Here is a 27,229-nt window from a genome sequence, read left to right as displayed (position 1 = left end):
CAGATTGTACTGGCATATTTTCCATTAGGGATGCCAATGAGTCATATGACAAGTTTATGAACAAACTGAAAATGCTTTACTTTAAATCATTTCCAATTCAGCGCTACCGAAATCAAAAGCCATCGCGCAAGCCCTGGATTTCGAAAGAATTCATAGGACAAATCAACAAAAAAATAAACTTTACCAGTGTTTTGTCGAGTCAAAGGACTTGTCAAATTGGAAAGAATATAAACAACTTAGAAATGAATTGAACAAAGAAAAAGAAAAGGCAAAAAATGACTACTACACGCGTATATTTAATAATGATTGTATGCGCCGAAATAACAATGTATGGGAAAAAATAAACGATACACTAAATCGCAGGCCAGCCACTACACGAATAGATACACTGAATATCGATGGTATTTCTATAGGCGGCACAGAACTTGCGGACCTATTCATTGATTTCTTTGTGAAAGTGGGATGTGTAGATCACGGCATTCAGCCCACACTGCATCAAACCTCGTTAAGGGAGTCTATATTTCTAAAGCCTATTAACACTTCTGAGGTGATTGCAACATTTTCATGTCTGAAAAATAGCCGCAGTAGGGATATGGACGATTTAGAAATCAGACCAATTAAGTATGCCATAGACCTTCTCGCTCCTGTTATAACGCACATTTTTAACGCATCCTTGTCGACTGGAGTTTTCCCTCGCAATATGCAAGTAGCCCGAGTAATAGTTTTATATAAAGGGGGTGATAAAGTCAATATTGGCAACTATAGACCAGTTTCTATTCTTCCTATATTATCGAAGGGCCTCGAAAAAATTATCAACGTCCGTATTGATAATTTTTCGCAGAAACATAACTTGCTAACCAAGTGTCAGCACGGTTTTCGAAAAAGACGGTCTACGGAAAGTGCATTAAATATACAAAAGGATCTTATTCTTCAAGAACATTGAAAAAAAGCTTCTAACGTTAGGGTTATACTTAGACTTTAGCAAAGCATTTGATAGAGTCAACCACCAACTGTTGCTTACGAAACTAGAAAGATATGGCTTCCGAGGAATACCACTTAAACTTATCATATCTTATTTAAAAAGTCGACATCAATTTGTTCAAACTAATGAAAATAGGTCACAAACAAAACCTCTAACACCGGGTGCGCCTTAAGGTAGCATCCTTGGCCCGATATTTTTTCTTTATTACAGTAATGACATCGTAGAAATTAGTGATATGTGCAAGGTTGTCGCTTATGCAGATGACTGCTCAATTTTCTTTACAGGAAAAGACTTAGAAGAAATAATGCCTATAGCTAGCACTGTCTGTAACAAAATTCAACGCTGGTCAAAGGCAAACTACTTGATTCTTAATGAAGCCATAACAAAATGTGTCATTTTTCGGGCCCAAGGAAGTTCTACTACATTACCAGATAACATTGTTCTGGGTCCATATAAGATTACCATTACGTTCTCTATGAAAACACTCGGAGTTATATTCGCCGAGCATATGTCCTGGAATGCTCATGTTGACAATGTGTGTGCGAAAGTGCGAAAAGTTATTGGTATTTTAAATCGCTATCGAAATACCTTGCCCTATAAAATTAAGCGCCTCATTTATCATGCTCTCTTTCACTCACTCATTGCTCACTCATATGGAGGAACACCACCGCACAAAATAATCAGATGATGGAAACACTTCAAAAAAAGGCAGTTTGAGCTATTGCGAATGTTTCTTTCTCCGAACATACGGAAGAGCTTTTTCGGCAAATTAAAATAATAAAAGCTGGTGATATTTGGAAACTGAAAACTCTACAATGCTACAGAGTGCTATGCTAGGAAAGCTAGATTCATTTTTAACCCTCGCTGATCTACAAGAAAACAAAAGTACATATTCATTTCGCCGTCAGGCCCCATGGCAAATTCCTTTTTCTTGTACAAATTATGGACAACAGCGCCTTTGTCATACACTGTCTTCCATACTTAACCATTTCAACAGACAAAGTGTTGATGTGTTACCGCTAAACAAAACTAAAATGTTGGACCTGTTCCTGTAACGGCTCTTCAACATAGGATTAGAAAAAAAAATCCCACCGGTTGCTGATAGCATGCTGCTGTTATAGTTATTTTCTACGTTATAAAAAAAGTGTTTCTCGGTTGTACTTTGTAGTTGCTGTATAGTTGTTTTTAATTTATACATTTCTCTTCCTTCATCGCAATGTTTGTTTTATATTCAGTTGAAATGTTATTATTTCTTTAATGCTATATACTTTGTAACATACTTTCTTCTATTGTTTTGAAACAAACTTCACCACTGTCTGCCTGGGGCACCGGAGCTTTGTCAAGCCGAAGAACTATCGGCTTTTTCTCCAGTTCTCCCTTTTTCACCTTTGTATGAAATGGTGAAAATAAAAGATTTTGATTTGATTGATTTGACGTCGGGTTAACGTAAATAGTGATTAGGTGCCATGCGCTGAAGTTGATTTATGTAGCAGTGTCCAGAGCCAGCATACTTGCGAGCATCAGCGCCTCATATCAGCTTCTGGTGTTGCTAATACGCATGTCCCAGTTGGCATAGTTGCACAAATGCAAACGACTGGTTATATAAACATCTGCAACTCTTCAGCATATGTCTGTGCGCGCAACACTTGTACATATATTTAACGTCATTTCATGGCGTGTCGCTCAATAAAAAATTTCAACATAGTCGCTTTCTATCTGCATGCTTCGCATAATGTCGATTCCCAAGTACGTGGGATCCGCCGAATTTTTTTATACTCTTCCTTTCTGTCTTAGTCATGAATATATTACATACGCTTGATTAGTCTAGGCATGCCTTACACGTTTTTGTGCGTACGTGCATATATACACATGTAAAGTAAAAAAAATTCCGGGGGAGGGGGGGGGTCGTTTGAACGTTCCTACCATTCCCCTCCCCCGCCGAACAAGTGACTCTCTTGAAAAATTGTAACAGCGCAACAAAACGCCCATTTGTCGCCTTCGTCCGCAATGACGTCTCGGACGAGATTCTAACATGGTTACTGCCGACATAAGTCCACGGTCGAAGCATGATTCGAGGAGTTCTTGTCCGCTGCAGGAGTTATTGCTATCATTACATTGCTCACCTGCCGAAGAAGATGTATTTCCCGGCGACCTTGAGCCTGGCGGTGGCGTTGATAAGCGCTTGCACGGTGAAACCTTCGCAGAAGCAGACCACCACTTTGGCTGTGCCAAACTTGTCGATGCTGCGCACCACCGCATTATAGTCCTCATCGTCAGCATCCGTTGGAATGGCGTGCGAGTTGGCCACACAGATGCCGGCGTCCTTGGCACGACTGGTGAACTCGTCGATGCCGTTGTAGCCGTAGTTGCCTGCGATGGAACAAGGTGCAAGGCATAATGTCATGGTAGTGAACTTTGCAAATGAAAAGCGTCATGTACACACACGTCTGTCCTGTTCTGTCCATTCCGCTCCTGTAGTGTCATTTCCTGCCCTGTCCTATGTTTTTTGTCCTGTAATGTACTGCTCTTCAATGTTGCGTCTTCGCCTCTCCTGTTTCGTTTTGAACTGTTCTGTGCTCTTTTGTCTTGTACTGTACTGCACTGTTGGGTCATTAAGTGTCCTGTTGGGCTCTGTCTCCCTCTGGTTCATTCTGTCCTGTCCTTTTTTGTTCTGTCCTGTTCTGCCTTCTTGGATTATGTCGTGCCCTGTTCTATCCTGTTTTGTGCTGTTATGGTTTGCTTCCTGCGAATAGGTTGCGATATACATTCCTTCCACTCTTCCGTATTTATAAGTACTGCACTACAAAAAAAGAGAGAAATAAATGTTACCCGAAAATAAAAATGAAGCATAGCGATAACGCATATAGAAAACTGGAACAAACACATAAAATAACATGGCAATGGATATGTTTGCTTGCAAGAGTTCACCTTGCAAAACAACATTCACACGGACACACTTAGGTGCAAGTTCTACCCAAAGTCTAGGACATCACTTAGTATAAAGCTACCCACAGCTGCTATTCAAAAGCACTCATCTAGACCATTTTTCACTAATAATTCTATTTGAAAGATGCTTGCAATTTGCTAAGACGGACGCATGACCGGACGGAAGCAAGAAGGAATGAACGGACGGATGCTTCGCTCCACTCTTCATCATTCACCCCGTGGATATGCTGCCGTTTTTCTCTCTTTTTTGTCGTAATAATGAAGCCTGCTTTGTCATGTAAGATATGTCACTTGATCTGCAATTATTAGGCGCTATTCTAATCGTAACATTTAGAAAAAATTTAATACTACGTGTGATGCCGCCTACTCGTTGTCTGTGTAATGATATTTTTTGCTCGTAATGTTCCCAACACAATGGAGCAAAGAACACGTGGGAGAAGGTCCCAATAAAAATTCTGATTGGTAAGTGTTGGAGTAATGAAACTCTATAAACTAGGAACGTCCACATAGCAAGGACGTTCACGAATTATTATGTTTCACAGCTACTTGAAAAATTAAAATAAAAGTTCTGGAAGAATGCATGTTTTACACTGTCGCGTTATTGAGAATTTCTTTGGGCGCATTTCTGACTATCCCAGAATTTTACCCAAGTGCACCGCATGTACATGTCCATCGCAGTGATACGGCGGCTACGTTGCTCGGCTGCTGATGCGATGGTTTGGGGGTCAATTACGGCGTTTGTATTTCGAAGGGGCCGAAATGCTGAACACCCCTGCAATGCGCGGTGTCTTTTTGCCCCGCCGCGGTGGTCTAGTGGCTAAGGTACTCGGCTGCTGACCCGCAGGTCGCGGCTTCAAATCCCGGCTGCGGCGGCTGCATTTCCGATGGAGGCGAAAATGTTGCAGGCCCGTGTGCTCAGATTTGGGTGCACGTTAAAGAACCCCAGGTGGTCGAAATTTCCGGAGCCCTCCACTACGGCGTCTCTCATAATCATATGGTGGTTTTGGGACGTTAAACTCCACATATCAATCAATCAATCAATGCGCGGTGTCTTTGCACCACGCGATTCAAACCACTGGAGCCCTCCACTACGGTATGTGACGTAATGATACTGTTTCTCTGGCGTGTGAAAATCTTACAAATTTTTATTATCTGCATACGCATAAACTGACTCGCCATATCTGCATAGTGCACTGAAAACAGCCCCTTTTTTCTGACGACGTTGCCTTGTTGTCGTTTCGGTGTCACGCACAGAAACACCCTACGACACTCTCCCTAAAGCGGCGCCTGCATTACCTCTGAAAGTGAAAACGAGCGCACATATCACAGGCACACAAACAGTGCAGCCACCGGCGAAATAACAAACTCCGATAGAAGAGCGCATCAGTGCGCGCCGTAGAGTACCGCAATCGCTCGATGTCACATTGTGCAGTGCGTGTAGCACACGCACGCTTTTTTTATATGCCTCTGCGGTTGCATCTACAACTCGGAAGCACCCGATGAAACGCACCGCTTTGATTTGTGGGCTGACTGGTGAGGAGGAAGATGCTGCAGACGTTGTCACCAAAGCGGAATGGAGGCGAAAGCGTTCGGCCACCGTATATTTCCTCGCCCTACTTCCCGTCTCCACCTCACTTCTGTTTTCTTCTTCTTTTTTTATCGAGTTTTGACGTTGATAGGAGCTATGCTGACGCTTGTTTTTTCGCAGCTTTATGTGCCATCCCCATCCCACCTTCCTCGGCTTCTCTGAGCGCGTATCGCCGGTTGGCTCCGGGCCAGAAAATACCGCCACCGTCGCTCCATTAAACGATTCCCCGCTCTTCCTTGGTTTTCTTTTCTATGACTGCGCTGCAGCGCTTTGGCGGGAGGTGTGTGCTTGCTGTGTTAGACTAGCGGCCTGCTGACGTCTTATGTTGTTCCTACCATCGCCGTTTCTTTTTGAACAGTGTGTCGTCATGGCATGATTCGATAGCCGAATTCCCTTTTTCATTAAACACAAAAAAACTCGGCAGTTTTTTGAATCAGAACTAGAGTACACGTCGTCTGAGATGTTGGCGAATATAAAACCAAAACGAAACAGTCATGTATATATTAAAACTCTTGAACATGGCGCTTATAATGATCTGTGTGCCCTGGCTGCTGCCCTCTGTTTTTTTTTCATTTCAACTCTGTAGAGTGAAGTAGACTTGTTTGACATTCATGCTCAATTTAGATATTTGTCGCCCCCCCCCCCCTCTGTCACACTATAAAGTTTCGTGATGAATGTATCTTTTCTCTTACTTTCCACGAATCGCACGTGTTCTCGTTATCTCACGCGTTTTGCAAATGTCAGGGACAACGCCAAGTTCTGATTCTCAAATACACACTCTGCCATTGACTGTTTGAATTTATGTTTATTTGCGCCTCGTCGGTCGCGATGTTTATAGATAATGCATTTCAACTCGCTCGCATCTTGAAACTTTCGGTGAAAAAGAAAAGATGACATTAATGTGTATCATCAAAGTAAGTCACAATGGTGAAAACTAAGTTCTTTTTAGTCACGCAATCAGTGAATCACATGACTGAATCACAATTACGTTCAGTGTATCGGTGACCACCTAGTTACTCCAAGGATTAGAAGAGGTTGAGATGTAGCAAGGAGAGGAAGGGGGGTTGACTTACGCATGCCCAATTTGCTACCTTTCACAGAAGGAACAAATGAAGGGGCGAATAGAGAAATGAAAGAAAATAGAAGGATTGGCAGAATCACGCGCACACTTGGAGGAGCACATCGGGTCTACAGGCGGTGGCAGAGGCCTGTTGACTGATTATTTTCGGAGCACTTTCATTGCCTCCTGTGGCTGCCAGGCAAATATGTCCAAGATTTTAGAACTTTGGTTGAAGAAAACGGTTTCGAGTTCAGTTATCCGAGAATCATATGAAGTGAGAATGAGTGAGGGTCATAGAAAGCACCGCTGCACATGACGTGTCCGATTGTGTGTTTCATTGCGCAGGAATCACACAAGAGCTTCACATCGGAACGAGAAATTCGCTATGCCAGTTGCGGCATTAACAAAGAATCAAATTGGTGTAGATGACACCTTATCAAGTTATGAGACCGCCAAAAAGTGTGCACAGATGTTTGAGCCCGGAAGTGTAGTTTTCTTGGCACGTACGTCGTTGACAGAGGTATCAAAACAACTCGGGTTCCTTTAAGTGCTAATTGGGCTGCTTCGTCGCCTAATTGATTACTAGAAATATCTTTATGTCCTGGTAGCCATTATTCCATCCTTTCGCTCAAACTTGATGGTAACTCTTTGTTTTATTTGATGTATCAATGCAGCCCTTACAGAAACAAGCTCTGGAGCAATATATGTCGTTACGTGCGATAATTTAAACTTTATTCTCATCACTGCAGTCGGTATTATATTATCACCTGCCTGGTGAGTTTATTGGCAAGACCAACCCATCAGCACAGATCCGCCATCGGTTAGAGTAGGTCTCATGTATTAGCATAGCCACCTTCTGTAATGCTATCTTGAAATGTTAGCTATATCTCTGGAATTTCAGGAACAAGACTTAAACCGCGGATTTTTCAATGCTCTGCTTGGCTTAGCTGATTGGGATTGAAAGTGTGCAGTTAACTTACATTCTCAGAGCAGGATTTCAGCACTCATTTCGATGAAAAAGGTTCACTTGGTCAACTTGGTCAACCATTGAACGAAGGATGCAGAGAACTCACAAACATCCAAGTACAGAATTATACGTCATCGGCAAAATGAGGTTCCGGAAAAGGCGAAGAAATGAAGCCTTGATAAGTGAAAGATAGACCAGACAGAAAGTCGTGAAAAATTGTGGGAAAGAGGTGCAGTTCCCCGTACGAGACGGCCCCAGCCGTCCCTGCAGCGACAAAAAGAAACCCGCGAAGTGGCAGCCCGAGTCGACAGGCGGTGGCGACGGCAAGTGTCGCTAAAGTCCTTCTACAGGCGCCCCGAACTCGAGGGGATAATGGAGTTCGGTAGTGAACAATGTCCAGAAAGACATGCCGAGAAAAAGTGGCGGCGGAATCGAGCGTCACCTAAAAACTCAGAAGGCCGCGGGACAAAGGAGCTGAACAAAGGCTCGACAGTAAACTCGGAAGTACGCTACGATGACGTCTACGTACGACACTCATCAAGCAAAGCGATAAAGAATGAGAAACGGAACGAAAAACAACAAAAACAAGCAAAAACGACGTAACACTTATGCAGGGAATTTTGGAAGCGTTAAGCCGAACGCTCGTCGCACCACAGCGGTTTCTCCACTCCAGTCTATACTTCTTTTTTTTTAATCCCGAATGATGATATTCCATCAAGGGAGGAGATAGTAGAACGGTTGTTATAGTTTTTTTACGTTGTACTTTCATTCTACGAATAAAAAAATAACAAAGAACAATCAACGATACGGAGATAAAACAAGTTTGAGTTGTTTTCTGTCTGGCTTATCTTCAAGTGCATCATTGGCGAAGCCAGGGAAGTTCAACATCTCCCCATTCCCCTGAAACCTAATCGATTTTCAATGCGCATGCGTAGACTCGAACACATACAAGTCACCCACCTTGGTAGTCTAATGCTTATGGTGCTCGACTGTCGATCCAGAGGTCGCGGGATTGAATCCCGGCGACGGCGGCTGTATTTCTGGTGGAGGCGAGAATTTTGAAGGACCGCGTACTTGGCTTTAGGTGCACACTAAAGATCACCAGATGGTCGACATTTTCGGAGACCTTAAAAACTGTGCCTTTCATAGACATTTACCCCCATCAATTACACATACATATGAACATACGAATGTCCATGAAGGATGGTTCAATTCCCCGCTCCGCTAAAAAGAATGCGTCGCTATATACATTGAAGATGTGCAGAGCTGAAATATATTAATGAAACCCTTGAGCGGTGGTGTTAGCGGAAACCAGCACATTGCGAATTCGCCCCCATCCCCCTACTTTCATCTTCTTTATCTCTCACCGAGATACAAATGAGCTCCGAGAACAGCGTGCTTTTCGGTGAATAGAAATAAATGCCTGATGAAAAGATACGGGAGAAGTAGGTATAGAGAGGGGGCTGGGGCTGCTTTGTTGACACGGCGGAAATGTAGAGTGCGGAAAATTGCCGTCCTCAGACGATGGTGTCGTCTAGGACGGTTCGTTATGCACGCTGGTATCTGCATGGCGATGTCCCTCATAAAACGAGGGGAGCGCGCAAGAATACGACCCTTTCTTCGTACGCGCTTCCGGGAAACCGCCTTCGCTGAGATCTCCTCATCTTCCTGCGGTATAGTATGCGCCGAGGAAGACGCTGCACGTAGCGACACAACCGCCCTGCGAAAACACCGCCCCAGTCCTATAACTACGGGCCCAATAACGGTTTTTACTACGGGCGACCAAATCGACGACAGGCGTCCTCCTACAAGAACCCCGTCGGCCCTCGTATAGAGAGAGCTGTGAGCGCTCTTAGGATAGTAGCGAGATATCCCGCTATCTTCTTGGCAGGAAAAAAAAGTGTTATTTACAACGGTTCACTGCTTCAGTTTTTATAGCATAGATGAAGTGGTCAGACAGAATAGATGGCGCTTTGCGTAAATACTCAGCCGTTTTCACGTGTATTACAGAGCCCGAGCATACAACATGCAAGTAAATGACAAGCGCCGAGCTAGAGCGCTGGATTGAGGCGAGTGCTCACGCAACTGAGAGCTTTGTGATTGGTCCACCGGCCTTGGCATTATCAAAGTGTGTTCGTTTTTCCTTGAGGGCTAACAATGCATACCGCCTATTCTGGAGGCAAGATCAACTTGGTTGCATTTCTCGTATTTTCACGAACGTTTAAGAGATGGGGTACGAGCTCAAGAAAGGGTTCAAGTTCAGTGAAAGGCATTGCTGTGTAGGATAAGTTATTGTCCACGGTTTACATTTTTCACAGATTCGCTCGCGTAAGTCTTGCCTAATTGAATAAGACGGCGTCCTCTAGCGTGCTCTTGCACCGACGTACTATTCGTAACTTCCGCGACTTCTGAAGTAAAGCCACAGCGAAGTAGGGAAGCAAGAGATGCGTTTCCGTTCTCACAGAAGAGTTTGCATGGTTGGGAATTGCGGAAGCCTTAACCTTAACAAGATGTCATGAAAGGCTAAGAACAAAGGCAGGCGGTGGGTCTGTAACTGACTAACGACCGAAATTATCCGCATATTCGTTCCCCGCTCTCTCTTCCTCGATCTCAGGTTAAAGGTGGTTAAGCTGCGTCAAACCCTCAACCGCAAGTTATTAGAAAGCCTTATATAGTATAGCGGAAAACAGCAAAGGGAAGAATTTAGGAAGGAAGGAAGGAAGGAAGGAAGGAAGGAAGGAAGGAAGGAAGGAAGGAAGGAAGAAAGGAAGGAAGGAAGGAAAGAAGGAAGGAAGGAAGGAAGGAAGGAAGGAAGGAAGGAAGGAAGGAAAGAAGGAAGGAAGGAAGGAAGGAAGGAAGGAAGGAAGTTTAAGCAGAAAGACAGGGAGGTTAGCCAGTTCTTAGACCGGCTGGCTACCCTGTGCTGGGGAAAAGGGTGAGGGGAATGAAAGATGTTAAAAAGAAATGTTGCGAAGAGAGGGAGAAATTACAAAAAATATTGCGACACAGGAAAGGCAACATCAAAGAGTATAAGACACTAAAGTCTGTCTCTGAGGCCAGTTGTCCGCAAAAAGCGCAGCAAAGCTTTCAAAGCCTTCTGGGCTGAGGATGGGCTCGGCCAATGACCCAGAATCCTTTGTTCCGACAAAGGTCGATCGTCTAGCCTATCCAGAGCTGCAGTGAGTTCTTGTCTTTGCGCGTTGAAATGGGTGCACTCACACAGAAGGTGCGCGATGGTTTCTTCGCAACTGCAGTAAGTGCATGTAGGAGAGCTGGCCATCCCAATGAGATAAGAGTATGCGTTCGTGAAGGCCACTCCAAGCCACAGGCGGCATAGAAGAGTCTCCTCAGCTCGAGATATCCTTGAGGGAAGACGAAGCTGCAGATCGGGATCCAAGTTATGCAGGTGCGCGTTTGTGAAGTCTGTTGAGTTCCACTGTATCAGTGTGAGGTCACGTGCAAGCGAACGAAGTCTTGTAGCTGCGTCGGTTCTGGAGAACGGGATGACTGTGTATTGGGTACCATCGTGTGCAGATCTAGCGGCCTCATCTGCGCGGTCATTGCCATATATACCGCAATGACCTGGTATCCACTGATACACTATGCTGTGCTGTTTTTCGATTGCTTGGTGATGAAGAAGCCTTATTTCAGCTACTAACTGTTCATTAGGTCCATGGCAAAAGGGTGACATAAGACATTGAAGAGATGCCTTCGACTCCGAGAAGATAGACCAAATTCCCGAAGGTTATTTCACTATAAACTCCAGAGCTGCACCTATGGCTGCAAGTTCTGCAGCTGTCGACGATGTCAAATGCGATGTCATGATTTTAATTGTGATGTGCCTCCCGCGCCCCTGCAGAGCTTACTGAAGACACCGAGCCATCCGTGTAATGTGAAGGCGTCCGTTGTGCTTCTCTTGCAGGAAAAGTAATGTGGCCTGTTTCAGGGCTAGATGCGACGACTTTTTCTTATTTTGGATGCCAGGAATTGTAAGAAGGGCTTTGAGTGGGTGTAGGCACCATAGTGGTATCGGCGGCTGTGCTGCATGCGTGAAGTGCATTGGAAGCACTGCGCAATGCTGAGCTACAGTTGCGATGAACGCTGAGTGGGGCCTGGCTGAGTGGGGCCTGGAAGTTCGAAGTGAGGTGAGGTGAGGTGATGAGATGGAAGCCGAGAGAAATGTCTTATGTGCATTCTCAAAGTGTCTACGCGGATGTATGCGTTGACTGGATAATCACGCGCAATGATGACTGTCGCTGCTGTAGACGCGCATCTCGGGAGATTAAGGCATATTCTCAGGGCTTGGGCTTGGATCGACTGGAGGACGCGCAAGTTTGTTCTTCGGATCCCGCAAAGCACGGGTAAGTTGTATCGCATATAACCGAGTAACAAAACAGTTTAGAGTTGGAGCATTGCTCGTACCGATGCACCCCACGTTTTTCCAGCAAGAAACCTCAGTACGTGGGTGATCATGGTGAGTTTAGTTTTCATGTGGGCGATGTGAGGGCTCCAGGAGAGGTCACGATCAACTATGACTCCGTGGAATCGGTGGGTCTTCACGCAGTTGATCGTGTGTCCGTTGATTTTAATAACATATGGGCTCATAGCCTTATGTGTGAATGCTATAAGCGAGCATTTCTCTGATGACAGCTCTAGTCCCCTTTCTTCCAGGTACTTTGTCGCTATTGTAGCCACTCTCTGAAGCCGGGCACGCAAATGAAGGCGTGTTACGCCTGACGCCCAGATGCAGATGTCATCTGCATATATTGATAGATGGACAGATTCTGGAAGCGCGTCAACCAGGCCGAGTAGCGCTAGATTGAAAAGTGTGGGGCTAAGAACACCGCCTTGAGGCACACCTCGACGGTTGCAATGGTGCGTTGTTGTGCCATTCTCCGTCTGTACAAAGAAAGTTCTGCCTTTCAGATAGCTGTGGATTCATTGGTAAACCCGACCCCCTAATCCAACATTTTCCATGACATCCAGAATGGCTTCATGTGATACGTTATCGTATGCACCTTTCACGTCCAAGAACAACGCCGCACATAAACGTTTCAGTCTTTTTTGATGCTGAACAGATGAGACCAGGTCTATAACGTTATCAATTGCGGACCGCCCACGCCGAAAGCCCGTCATAGCATGAGGGTATACCTCGTGGCGCTCCAGGTACCACTCTAGGCGAGTCAAAATCATCCTCTCCATCACTTTCCCGAAACAGCTGGTAAGCACGATGGTGCGATAAGAGGTCAAGTGCAGATGAAATTTACCTGGTTTAAGCACAGGGACGAGGCAGCTGGATTTCCATGAATGAGGGATAAATCCGCTGCTCCACGAGTCGTTGTACACGGATAGAAGGGCCCGTCGAGCTGCCTCTCCGAGGATGCAAAGAGCCATGTACGTGATCCCATCCGGACCAGGCGATAAAGATCGTTTGCATGCCGTCAAGGCCGCTTGTAGTTCCTCTAGAGAGAAAAAGGTATTCATTCTTGAATCTCTGGAAACTGGAGCGTTTTCTAGGTGGCGCGTGGTGCACGCGGACGCATGACCGGCAACTTTCATGCAGAAATCTTCTGCTACTTCAATTTCGGTGCGGCCTTGGTGGAGAGAAAGACACTTGAAGGGGCGATGTTGATGTGGCGATGTTCGTAGGCCACGGACAATCCTCCATGTCTGCGTCAAAGGCTTGAGTGGATCCAAAGATTCGCACAGATATTTCCAGCGAAAGGATTGAAGTGAAATGATTCGCCGCTGAATTTTTTTTTGTAGGCGCCTTGCCTCCCTCAAGTCGTGAGTGGACTTAGTGCGCGTATATCTTCTTTCTGCGCGACGACGGATCGCTCTGAGCCGTTCCAATTCCGCTTGATGTTGACAATATTCTGAAGTATGTTGAATATGATAGGTCGCTTCTTGAGTAGCACCTCTAATCATATCTTCGAGGATGTCAAGAGGAGGCGCTTTATTTTCTTGACACCTTTTTTCCATCAGTGACCTGAACTTTGTCCAGTCGATGCGAGTCTAAGTGTCGTAGTTTGGCGATTTTTCCAGGCCCTTGATCATTAAATAAGTTGGTATGTGGTCGCTTCCATGAGTTTCATAGTCTGCGAACCACTTGACCTTTCCATTTAGGCTTCGTGACACAAATGTCAAGTCAAGGCAGCTGCTGTATGTCGTTCTCTGTAGAAACGTTGGGCTTCCGTCGTTTACACAAAGCAGCTGCTCCTCCGGAGCAAAGGAGAATACTTGCCTTCCGCGACTGTCTATCTTCTGACTTCCCCATAGTGGTGGGTGGTGAGCGTTGAAACCTCCGGTGATGATCCATGGTCCAGGTGTGGCTGTTAACAGTGCACGTAGTCTTTCAGGTTCAAAACGGTTTGAAGGTGATATATATGCGCCTACAAGCATGAAGTTGAGGTCTCTACGTTTAACTGTCAAGCAGACAGACTGGTTGTCATCGTGAGGTGCTACACGGTGCTCGATATAGGTAAGGTCGCATCTGATATATACAATGACTTTACTCTGTTCGTTGAAGGTAGCGGACTTGAAGGCTTCGTACCTGGATAGTCGTATTGCATTGTGTAGCCTTGGCTCACAGATAACAATAATTGGAAACTGGTTTTTAAACACAAATTGTCGGATATCAGAAATGCGGGGCTTGAGGCCTCGGGCATTCCACTGAAATAACGAAACTCCTTTGACCTCTTTACGAAAGGCTTGCAGAGGCGGAGCCATGGTGCCTTTCCAGACTTGATAGCACCAGCTTCAGCGCATCCACTAACTGAATTCACTCTTTGCAGCCGGACTGTCAATGCTAGTGAGGAGCATACGAATGGTATTCATAAGGGCCTTTACCATGGCTACGATTTCTTTGTCGCGACTATCACCGCATTCTCGTTTCGAAGTGATTGTAGATGAGGAATGCGGTGGCTCAAACGGTGGGTCTATCATTGGCAGCGCTGGCCATGCTTCAGGCGAGCCGGTGATGCTCTTGTCTTGCTTGGAGGATTTGTTGTCGGCGTGTCTGGACGCTTGAGGTGGTATGCAGGCGGTCGTTTGGTGGGGTTCAATCCTTGCTTCAGCACTGGGTCTCCTCAGGGGTTTCCGGCGACGAGACCATTGGCGTCGTACTTGGGCAGCGGCCTCCCTGTGAGTTTAGCCATCCCGGACCATCTGCCTCAACACTTGCATTTCCTTTTTCATGATTGGGCAATCTTTTGACGATGCTTCGTGAGGGCCATGACAGTTTCGACATTTTCGAAGTTCTGCCTGGCAAGCGTCTGCGCTATGTGATTCTGAGCATAGCGAGCACACAGCCAGGTTTGTACAAACAGCAGTGACGTCCCAATTTATAACATTTCCGGCATTGAAGGGGCTTTGGTACAAAGGGTCGCACTGTGTGTCGAAAATGACCGACCTTGACTTGCGATGGAAGGCTGTCACCCTTGAACACGAGCTTCACGCAGCGTGATTTGCCAAGGCAACGAGCTTGCAGTGTAGTAAGTTCTGCAGACACCGGTTTGATGAGAGCAGCAAAGTCACTTTCGCTGATGGAAATGTCGACGTCGTAAATGACGCCGGCCGTAGAGGCGCGGCCATCAGGTATATATGAGCGAACATTGATGTTATCCAACATCTTGACGTTGCTCAGCACTTCCAATGTGCTTCGTTGAGTGACGTCTACGGCGAGGATATTCTTACGGCCATTGATCCGCACGTCCGCGATCTCTCCCTGGGCGAGTTCCTCAAGAAACCTAGACGTGACTTGACGATTGAGCCGGTTGAGACTATGAGCCGCATCGACCGACACAAACAGAATTGTGTGTATCGTGGGCTCTCGCGTCGTCGTCACATTCTTACTTGTTGTTGGAGACGGCATCACTAGTCTTCTTTTTCGCTGCCGCCTTGTCACAGGCACGAAGTCACCTTCATCGGAGCTTTCGTCGCTGGCCGTAGAGTAAATCAGCGTGTCTTCGCTGTCGGCATCACTCGGGTGGCCCGTACGCTTTCTCGTGGTAGCTGCGGACGACGTCGATGGTTACGGTGGGAGCCGAGGCGAATTTACGCCCATCGCCGCAGTCACTGGAACGGTGTCTTCCACAGAGTCACCGAAAAACTTTCAAAAATTACAGATGGTGACAGCTGTGTTCTACGCCAGAATCACTTCGTCGTCGTCCTCTCGGAAGAATTTAGCTTTAGCGTTAGCGTTACGTGCTCTACACCGAGCATGTGCAGAACGTTACGTAGCCTGCAACCGTATACGTATTAACGCTATTTCTGATATACGGCATTCAGCACTAACGCACGCAACAAATCCCGTACGTAAGGCATGGTGGCGGTGCCTGTTTAACTGAGATTCATCCACTTCGAATCTTTATAGTCGTCAACATGCACTGTTAAATTTCTCCATTTCCAAACACTTGTCGTGTTTCATTTAGTTGGAGTAAAGAGGTTTCGCCAGTTGTAAACTACCGATCAAAGAGCTATGTTTTTGAGATACGAAGCGAATTTCGGGTGCAGAAGGCTTAATCAAACTTATTTAGAAGGTTCGCCCTCGTTTTCGGTAGCCAAGCAAAAATGACCACTGCATTCATTCGCTTGTTTCCATGTTTAGGCAAATTCGGCTGCAAGCCAAGCTGAGGCAGATAATAGGGGTCTCAAGGAATACCGGATTACGGCATACGTCAAGAGAAAATGATGTGTTTGAGGACGTCAGACGTAATACGGAACCAAACGCGGCACGGAGACGCTGCAACGGTGACTTCGGGTCAGTTCAATTTAGTGGTACACTTGAGGTTTTTATAATGCATATGGTGTTTTAAATACAAAGCATTTTTTAGCGAGCTTCGGCGACTTTGAGCGTATCTGTGTATCTAGCCGCCTGCGACCTCTAGCTCTACTGGCCGTTTTCATAACGGCATCAATACGAAACTTGGTATGGCATAACATGACTGTATTACCAGCATAAGTGACTAGTCATAACATCAAAATCATGACATGTGTGTGAAGAATGTCATGATTTACATTTCATTGTCTTGCTTCTCTTGTAATGGTTTCCTTCACATGACATGTTGCAAAACTGGTATGGTGTGACATGACTGCATGGCGAACACAAGTGATAGACCCTAACATGAAAATCATTAGATGCGTGTGATGTAACAACATGACTACATGCCATGCTCATGATCCACTCGCGGCCGTTTCGCTAGCTTCATATATAACAAATTTGGAATTACAGGACGTGAATGGTTGACGAAGGTGACTGGTGCAAACATGATAATCATGAGAGGCGTGTCAAGTAACAAGATGAATACATGCCACAGTTATGATGCCTTCGCGACCGTTTCGCTAACTTCACTTATACCAAATATGGTATTACGGGGCGTGAATGGATAACGAAGGTATGTGACTGGAGTAAGCATGATAATTATGAGATGCGTGTCATGTAAAACTTGACTACACGCTAAGGTCATAGCGCGCTTGTGGCTGTTTCGCTAGCTCCCGATATACCAAATTTAGTATCAGGTGACGTGGATAGACGACGAAGGTAAATGACACGTCCAAAAACGATAACCATGACATGGTTATTCATGACTTATGTACGGCATAATTCACCTCCACCTCGTAAGGTTGTGCTGATTTTACAGTGACATATCAACCTTCCTCATTCGTGCTTCGCATATAATCACTTCCCCCTGTACGTGTGATCTGCCAATTTTTTATAACTTGATTGCGCCGCAGCTGCTTGCATTTGCGTTAGTGGGAGTACCTTCCGCTGTACTAAAAGGCCACCAGTTGACAGGAAGCGTGTTCTGTTTTAGCGTTAGCGCTGAGACACTCGCTAACGCTAGCGTAAGTGTCTTCCGATATACTAAAACTCTCTAACCGCGTGTTTAAATTTGTTAGCGTCGCAGCACTAACGCTGAATCAAACTACAGCGTCAACGAAACAACAGCTGTCAACGGTAGATGCATGCCAGGAAATATACGCTTGATGAATCAACTTTTGATGGACTTCATTTTTGGCGTCTCCCTTACCTCAGAATTAGATTCGATGCAATACTCTAAATTACAAATTCGTGTGCTTGCGCCCGCGTAGCAATTGCGCGCATTCATAAAAGCTTTTTTGTTGTTTCATTTCGACTTCAGCCACATTAAGACAAGCGCCAATCGAAACAAGCATATACACGGGAAATTAGTGCTTGTTAAGCTAAACTGGAGAAAGAACGAATGGGAAGGAAATGGTCGCTTCAAGCCCTAATCCAAGACCCGTTATTCCATTCTGGTCGGAGGACTGCAAATGAAAAAAAAAAGTTTTACAGATCCCACGTACCTGGGAATCGACGTTATGCGAAGCACGTGGAGGGAAGGAGACCGTGTTGCAAGTTTTTTTATTGAGCGACACGTCAAGAAATGACGCTAATTATGTTTACAAATGTTACACGCACAGACATATGTTGAAGAGTTTCAGATGTTTATATAACCAGTAGTTTGCACTTGCACAACGATGAAAACTGGAACATGCGTATTAGCAACACCAGAAGCTGATACGAAGTTCTGATGCTTGCGCAATGCTGACCCTGGACAGTACTACATAAACCAACTTTAGCGCACGGCACCTAACCACAATTGACGTTAGCCCGACGTGACGGCTGTGTGAAATCAGTACGTGTGTAATGTTTGTAAAATTGGGTACGCACCGCTGCAAGCATTATTGACATTTCACGAAGATTAGCGTCTTTTTGAAAAGTAGTTTCGAGACCGGGCGTATATCTCTGTGGTAAAATGCTTCATTGCCAAGCCGAATGCTTAGGTTCGATTCCAGCTGGGACCCTAACATTTATTTTTCTGCATTCGTTGAGTTGACGCTACCGACGTCGGGTATTTCTTAACGCTCGCACGTTAAAGCTGCCCATGTGTGTTCTCGTCTGTCCTGGGTAGATACCAAGTGTCAATCATTTGTGTCACATACCCGCATACCAGCGGCACATACTCGCCCGTGGGTATGTGCCACTCTCTGGCGGGAAGTGTTTTACGACGTACGCGACGGCATTGTGAAAATATTCATGTCTTGACCGGCGCGTCATATTCGTCAAACCATCTTACCCTCCTGTGCTAACTTTGGTTCACGCCAAGTCAAGGGGGTGACCACGAGAGCACCCAAACGTAAGCGGCGTAACGTAAGCACCCAAACGTAAGCGGCACCCAAACGTAAGTGAGTGGGTGAGTGGGTGAGTAGGTAGGTAGGTAGGTAGGTAGGTAGGTAGGTAGATACGCTCAATGTCGCCGAAGTTCGCTAAGAAATGCTTCGCATTTAAAAAAGAAATACAATCGACTGTGTCTTTACTACGTCTGGCATCACGTATTCGCACTGCGCGGTTTCGTGAAAGCCACTCATGAAAAAATAATGACTTCTCCTACCATATTCATCATCATGATCATCATCATCATCATCATCATCTTCAGGCTTACTACGTCCACTGCAGGACAAAGGCCTCTCCCATGTTCCGCCAGTTAACCCGGTCCTGTGCTTGCTGCTGCCAATTTATACCCGCAAACTTCTTAATCTCATCTACCCACCTAACCTTCTGTCTCCCCCTAACCCGCTTCCCTTCTCTGGGAATCTAGTTAGTTACCCTTAATGACCAGCGGTTATCCTGTCTACGCGCTACATGCCCGGCCCATGTCCATTTCCTCTCGTTTATTTCAACTATGATATCCTTAGCCCCCATTTGTCCCCTAATCCACTCTGCTCTCTTCTTGTCTATTGAGGTTACACCTACCATTTTTCTTTCCATTGCTCGCTGCGTCGTCCTCAATTTAAGCTGAACCCTCTTTGTAAGTCTCCAGGTTTCTGCTCCGTAGCTAAGTACCTACCATATTCACGGAAAGGCAAATCGAGTAAAAAGTGTATAGAGAAGAAAGGGAGGATAAAAGTAACGGTGCGTACCAAATAACGTGTTTGGCAACGTCCATCTCGAAAAAAATGCAAAAAAAACTGTGCGTAAAATAGACCAAGCTAAATCAGACATGTGTGGAGTACCAAGCAAACATCGCCAAGATGTCTCACCAGGAGATAAATGAACATAGTGATGTCGGACAGAAAAGAAGCATCGCGCCAGCCCTCACATTCTTTGCTTGCAAACATAGGTTTCATACGCGAACGGATTTCATTGAAGTCGGAGTAGGAAGGCGATAAAAAAAAGAATAAGAAGAAGGCGAAGACGAAGTGGCAACATTTTCTGTGAATGGGAGGATTTCGGTGAATCTGTTCGGATAGGAGGGCATCGGCCGTGACCCGAGTGCAAAGTTTCGCGGGAACACCGAATACGTCCAGAAGACGGCGCTGCCTGCTACGCAGCCAACAAGCCAACGACAATGGCAACACCAAACCGAATCAGGCAACAAACACTGGGCGCGCATCGTCGTCTGCTCCGGAGGTCGTGGAGCACGGAAGACGTGACGCTGCGCCACGTAGGGATTGAAGATGACCTCGCATCTTCTGGCGCAGCGTGCGAAGGTATACGCTATACGTGAAGAAATCGCGTGATGCAAGGAAAGAAAAAAAAATACAAAAGTGGCAGGAAAAACGAGCAGCGTTGAGAGACAGCTGTGATTTGGCCGTGCGGTTGCGACAGAAAGATAAACACGCGAGAGGAAGTAAGGACACGTATGCTCAGTAAATGGGCAGTGAAAAGCAGGAACAAAAGACTTCGTCTTATCCGGACATGCAGAACTATTTTCTGACGCGTATGTATACTCGTAAACTTCACAATGCGGTGGCCTGTTTTCTCCTTGTTCTTTTTACCACAGCCGATACGGAACGAGATCAGAAAAAAAAAGGAAGTCGGTAAATTCTGCAAGCTAACGGAAAATTGAATGTCCACGATGCCACGACATTTCCTTCAATATTCTTGGGAGTAGCGGTGTCTCCTTTAGAAGAGCCGAAAGTACAAGTATGGAAAAGGCAGGAAAAAAAGCCTGCGAACGTGAATAAAAGCCTGCGAAAGTGAGGGGACGCCGAACAGAAAGCGCGAGTCGTATTTCGTTCGCTCGAATCGGAAGTCGCGGCCACCAAAGAAATCTCGCACTTGCTCCTGAAGCAAGGTCGCTGCAAACGATCGAAGGCGTTCGTAAAGACACGTGTCTCGAACATTGCGCCCTCGACTTACATTACAAGTACTCAGTAGCCTGGCGACAGGCCTCGCCTTTGTTCAACGCAGGAATAAGGAGAAGAAAGCAGCTGAATCCAGTGTCCGCTGCTTGATAAAACAAAACGCTCAAAATTCCAAGGCTTCCTTCTATTGTAAATATCTCAACTTTCTGGGCTGCCCACAAGTCAGAGGAGCGAGGAACTGTTTCCAAACTATTCCGCTGTATTCCGCTGTTCCTTCAGTTTCTTTTTTTTTTCTTCGCAAGTTCTCTTTTCATTTGACCACCTCTATCTTTTCCCTCTTAACCTACCTACCTACATACCTAGTTATGTTAACCTACCTACCTACCATTTGTATCTTTACCCTGTTAGCCTGCCTGCCTGCCTGCTGCCTTGTCTTGCCTGCCTGAATCTATCTATCTATCTATCTATCTATCTATCTATCTATCTATCTATCTATCTATCTATCTATCTATCTATCTATCTATCTATCTATCTATCTATCTATCTATCTATCTATCTATCTATCTATCTATCTATCTATCTATCTATCTATCTATCTATCTATCTATCTATCTATCTATATATCTATCTATCTATCATCTATCTATCATCTGTCTGTCTGTCTGTCTGTCTGTCTGTCTGTCTGTCCGACCGTCCGTCCGTCCGTCCGTCCGTCCGTCCGTCTGTCTGTCTGTCTGTCTGTCTGTCTGTCTGTCTGTCTGTCTGTCTGTCTGTCTGTCTGTCTGTCTGTCTGTCTGTCTGTCTGTCTGTCTGTCTGTGAGCATCGGTTGTTGCAGGTGAAACATCTACGTTGTCAATCTTTAAAGCATAATACATCCTGCAATCTGGTCAAACAAAACCTTTTGCACTGACGTTACCCACGCTGATATCCCGTAAAAGTGGAAGGGCGCGAAATAAGCGACTTATTTGACCCGTAAAACGCCCATCAAACGGACATATCCAACAAGCATGAAAAAAAAAAACCGTCGCTAATGGTTATAATGTATTCCCATCTGCAAATCAGATTAAACTACGCAAATGCCCACTTTGGCGTTTACTTTCAGCAGTACGCAAGAAATAAATACAACGTTCGCTGGTACGTCTTAGAATAAAGTTTTTTAAATTATAGCGAATCCATGAGAGAGAATAAGGATGAAAGAAAGGCAGGGAGATTAACCATAGCTGAGCCTGGTAGACTACCTTGCACTGGGTAGAGGGTAAGGGGAATAAAAGTTAGAGAGAGAGGGGGGAGAAATGTCACTCATGTCACCGAAAAAAACGGCAGTTATGTGCTTAACATCACATACGGCCAGTCACATCTGTGTCTTAACCGATTGAGGGAATTCGTTGCATTAACTTGTATGCGTGGTTTCATGCACCCAAAATCTTGCCGATGGTGAAGCCATGATGGTGCCGCTTGCGTTCTCAAGCAGCAGACTTCTGAAGGCTTGCGAGAACTGGAGTCATGGTGTCTAGCAGTTGCAACACGCTTTGAGCTGTCGGTGTCTGCATCTTGCTCAGCAGCACGCGCATAGCGCTGACCAAGGTGCTGACCACGGCGATAAGTTGTCCTTCGTCCGTCAAGTTATGAGGTACCGATTAAGTGTCTCTCATTGTCGAAGTTTGATTCTTCTCCTCAGGCGCATGTACCTTTGGGAGTTCGGGCCAAGCGTCACCTGCACTGCTGGTAGAGGCATCGTTTTCCTTTCAAACGGCTGGGTTCTGACTGGGCAATAAGGATGAAGCGTCAGCTCCACTGCTAGCAGAAGCGCCTTTGTTCTTAGAACCGACAGCGCTTGGCAAGAGTGGAAGAGGTGGAGGTGGTTTTGGACGTGCTACGCGAGGCGGCGAGGTTTTGGTGGCTTTGGTGCAGCGCCGGCGACGGGACCGTCGTCGCGTAATTGATGCAGCTGCTTCTCGGTATGAGATGTCATCTCTGGCCTTTTTCTTCAGTATTGTTAGCTCCTTTCGAATAAAAGGACAGTCCTTCGCAGAGGCATCATGAGGCCCATTGAAGTTTGAGCACTTCAGAGTCGTGGCCTGGCACGTGTCCTTGTTGTGGTGGCCAGTGCATCGGGAACAGATAGTAGAGTTCGTGCACACACCACTTACGTGACCTAACTTCATGCACTTCCAGCACTGAAATGGTTTCGGTATAAAAGGGCGAACTGCGTGTCGGAAGTGGCCCAATTTTACGTGTGACGGAAGTGATTCGCCCTTAAATGTAATTCTTACGCATCTTGATGTCCCGGTACGACATATACTTGTAATAATGGCATCTTCCAAAGCCGGCTTATTCAAGACTGGTAGGTCCGAGTTGGCAATGGCTTCGGCAACATCATATATCACCCCAGTGCTCACTTCATTGCCCAGCAGTATATGAGAGTGGACTTTCATCCCACTACGTTCCGTTACTTCACGCAATCTGTCAAGCGCAGTGACATGACTGACGTCAATCGCTAGGATGTCCTCGCGGCTATTCACACTTACTTCCTTTACTTCATTCGGCACCAGTGACTCTAGCTGTACAGACACGGCTTGCCGGTTAAGATATCTCATGTTGGCACTAGCGAGAACTGGCATGAAAATGAAGATTAGTACCTCGGTATTCCGCGAAGATCGCATGATGGGCTCACTCAAATTGGTGGACGTGCTCAGAAATAGTCTCTTTTCCTAGTGGTTTCTGACGAACTCGAAGTTGTGGTCCCCTGATTCATCACTGCTGACGTTGTAGGGTTCGATGTCATCACTGTCAGTGCCCTCTCGGAACTGTGGCACTTCCTGGAAGCAACACCCGTGGTCATTAAGGTGTCCGGTAGTCTTCCGTAGGGCTCTACCGCCATCGCACACCTGCAGGAGACCGCGCTTGACAGGCGATATGAAAATTATTCACAGAAAACCATAAAACTCAAACACTCGGCGTTCTGCCACACCGGCACTCCGTCGTCGTCCATGAAAACTCAGCAGAACCCACATACCTTGGGAATCAACGTTATGCGAAGCATTCAAAGGGAAGGTTACCGCGTTGTAATTTGTTTATTGAGTGATACTTTATGAAATGACGTTAAATATATGTACAAATTTCACAGGCACAGACATATGTTGACCAGTTGTAGATGTTTATATAACCAATTGTTTGCACTTTCACAACGATGCCAACGGGAAGATGAGTATTGGCAACACCAGAAGCGATAAGTTGACATAAAGCACTGTAGCTCGCGAGGACACTGCTACTTCAATCAACTTCAGCGCAAGTCATGCACAAACTCGTCCAAGAAGAATATCTTCTAAGATAATCTTTTTTCCAATAACGCACGCTCCGAAAAATCTGTAAACCGCAGTTTAGTATTATCTGGTCTTTTACATCCCAAAACTATGATATGATTATCAGAGATGCCATATATTTAAGCAATCCGGAAATTTTGACAATCTGCCGTTTATTCCTTAACGCGCACTATCATCGCACATTACACAGGCCTCTACTATTTTACCTCCATCGAAATGCGACCGCAGCCACAGGAATCGAAACCATGACCTTTCGGGTCAGCAGCTGTGCACCATAGCTCCTTATCCAGTGGGGCGAACTGAACCGCAATTTCCGGTCGCTTCATAACGGCTGTAGCATCGTTTTTAACGGCTTCAAGCTCGTGAACTCCACTGTTGATCTGGGGCTTATTAAAATATTACACTTTGTAAGCGAATAAAAATACTAATAAAAGTCTTTTTTTTCTGTGCGAGAAACAGATTAAACTGGCGTATTTTCGAAAAAGCAGCTGCAGCAGCATCTGATTTTGGAAAAGTTGTGTAGAAATGCGAAACTTGGTGAAATTCTTTTAATTTCAGTTCAGTCGGTCTACGGGGAAGGTTATGACGATTCGCGTGATGTCCGCTCCTCCTTGTTTCTTAAGATAAACAACACGGGGCAACCGATTAGACCTAAGTACCTAATACCCTTGTTACACAGGCAGTCTCAACCCTGGTTGCGCGAACCGCGGTTACGTTAACCGTGGTTCGCTGATGTTACATGGCACACGAAACCGCGGTTACGCCGCTAACGGCGGTTTTGAGAAACCGAGCTTGGCTACCTGCAGATTACCGAGGAAATGGAAGCACCCACCACCTATGAGTGCATGCCGTGAGCCCGCGTGGCGTTTTTCTTTCGCGAGAAACGCAGTATGCGTTTCCAGTTCTACGGTAGCTGTGCAACATCGGCAAACCGTGGTTGGCGCTAACCGCAGTTCAATGCGTTTAACCGTGTTTGGTCGTAACCTCGCTTAGCTTGCCTGTGTAACATGGGTATAACTGTCAGAAACAAGGAGGTTTAACAAAAATTGCTAAAGTGGAAGCTCCCGCAATGATTTGCCAGCGGAAGTGAAGCCAGCTTTTGCCCCCCAAAGATCTCAGAAACATGCTATTTTCTGATGGTGCCCGCTTAGACATCAAGTGGCTTTGATTTGTTGATCTAAAGGCTACGTTAATTATAAATAAAAATGGTTGTTTCCGAAGAAATATTCCGAAGAGGCTATAGTATCGGTGACATCATCATCATCATCGTCATTATCATCATCATCATCATCAGTGACATCACCCCCAATAAAATTTGCCTTGATTTCGAGGCTTGGTAAAGAAAACTAGTTACACAAGGACGCACTTTGAACCCTATGAGACCCTAAAAAGTTGCTACGTTAAACTCGTTGGGCGTGCGAGGAAAACGTTCCTTCTTAATCGCCGCCTGCCGACAGCTCATCATGCCCCTAATAAGATGGCTGCCGCAGCCGCCATCTTACGGGTGGCACGGTTTCACGTGTGGGCAAGAATTTCCACTCCTATGAGCAACCATTAACACCTGCAGAAACTTCTCACTATTTTTGTCCGTGTCGCTGTGAGCCGTCACAGTTAAATAAACCAAATACCTTTGTTTTTCTCTTTAGCTCTTGCCTTGGTGTAGCCAGGTAATTGCATTGAGTGCTGTAGAGTTTAGAGCAAACTAGGATGAACTACACTTGTTACTGTCACCCTAATTTATTTCTTTTCACCGCAGATTTTTTTTCTTTGATGATTACGACGATGACGCCGACAGCTTGTGATGCGATGTGCTAATGTGATTTCATTCGATAAATGTCGCCCGGTTTCACTTCCACCAGGGGAAGACAGTTTAAATATTTACTTCCTGCAAGCGAAACAATGAAGTGCAAGCTCAGGTATACTCAGACGCCAGTGACAGGGTGTGATCCGACATTTCTCGTAAAGTACTCTAGAGCAGACGTATGTAGAGCACTGAAAGCTCACGCGTACTTGTCCAGGCCAAGGAAGTGAAGGATGTGACTTATTGAATTTCTTGCGTTATGATGGGTTTCTCTGCAATGATCTGCTCTCAGCTATGAGAGATGTAGAAGAGGGGGTAAGGTACGTAGAGGCTAGTTGAGGAGCAATGGTTGTGAAATGCTCAAATGCTCAAGAAATGCTCAGAGGATGTGTTTTCTAACTGTATTGTAGAATGTTTAGAATCTCTGTTTTTTATAGAATTTGTGCGCGATTATTAAAAGCAAAGAAAGCAAGAAAGAAAGAAAGAAAGAAAGAAAGAAAGAAAGAAAGAAAGAAAGAAAGAAAGAAAGAAAGAAAGAAAGAAAGAAAGAACTACAAGGCACTTCTGAAAATGTGCGAGTATTGATACAGCAAGAGCCTTAAGGACGCGGAGAAACCCAAGATAGACGACGTTTGAAGTAAAAAGCAAGTCTTAACGACGCTTGAAGTAAAAAATCACGTCAAAAACCCCAGGTAGTCGAAATTTCCGGAGCCAACCACTACGGCGTCTCTCATAATCATATATGGTGGTTTTGGTAGTTTAAACCCCACATATCATTCAAATCAATCAATGAATTTAAAAAACGAGAAACGTCACAGTTTTCTCCAGTATTTTCGAACTCTGCCTCACTCGAGAAGCATCTTTCATGAACGCAACGCGAACACACTCCATCAGCAACAGAGGTACGTTCACTAACGATCCTTACGTACATTCAGGCCCAAGCGCAGACTATTCCACGAATTTCATAGGCGGAGTGCTTCCATGAACTCCAAGTTATACACCCAACCAAGAAAAGACAACTATATCATCTCACGCCAGAAACTTCTCTTTTCATACACACTGACGCGAGCGAGCGATAAGAATTATCCTGCACTGATTACCCTCAATGCGTCCACCCGCAGAGAGCCATAAATGGACTGAGCCAAGAAACAAACTACGTGTGCTCTTAAGATGGGGGTCGTGATGCAATTCTGGAACACTTAGAAGACAAGAACGACTGATTTACATGCTCGGTATGACACGAGAACGCAATCGGCCTAGTCTGTTTCATGAGGTTGCAAGCGAACTGAGAGGTTCTTTCTTTCTTTTTGGTCAAGGTTTTCTTTTTTTTTACACGCTTTGGAGCTCGCCAGAAAAAATAGATACTAAAGAACACTATTAAGAAAGGGAGTCGTCGAACATTCAAGTGTTGCCATGAGTACACTTGGTGCAGGCGTGACATAGCTGCCATC

At 45.5% G+C, this 27,229-nt stretch overlaps 1 protein-coding gene across 1 annotated transcript in view; it reads right to left on the bottom strand.

Annotated features, from left to right (window-relative positions):
* The window catches only part of LOC142786651 (metabotropic glutamate receptor 5-like), a 155,360-nt gene that overhangs the window by 39,555 nt on the left and 88,576 nt on the right, over positions 1-27,229 (bottom strand). Inside the window, exon 8 of the mRNA XM_075884282.1 lies at positions 3,106-3,352. Coding sequence (XP_075740397.1) covers positions 3,106-3,352 — 247 coding nt within the window. The remainder of the gene's footprint in view (positions 1-3,105; positions 3,353-27,229) is intronic.

This window comes from Rhipicephalus microplus, unplaced genomic scaffold (assembly GCF_043290135.1).
Source record: "Rhipicephalus microplus isolate Deutch F79 unplaced genomic scaffold, USDA_Rmic scaffold_27, whole genome shotgun sequence".
Lineage (NCBI taxonomy): Eukaryota > Metazoa > Arthropoda > Arachnida > Ixodida > Ixodidae > Rhipicephalus > Rhipicephalus microplus.
The sequence above is the reverse complement of the archived record's forward strand: the minus strand, read 5'-3'. Positions and strand labels throughout refer to the sequence as shown.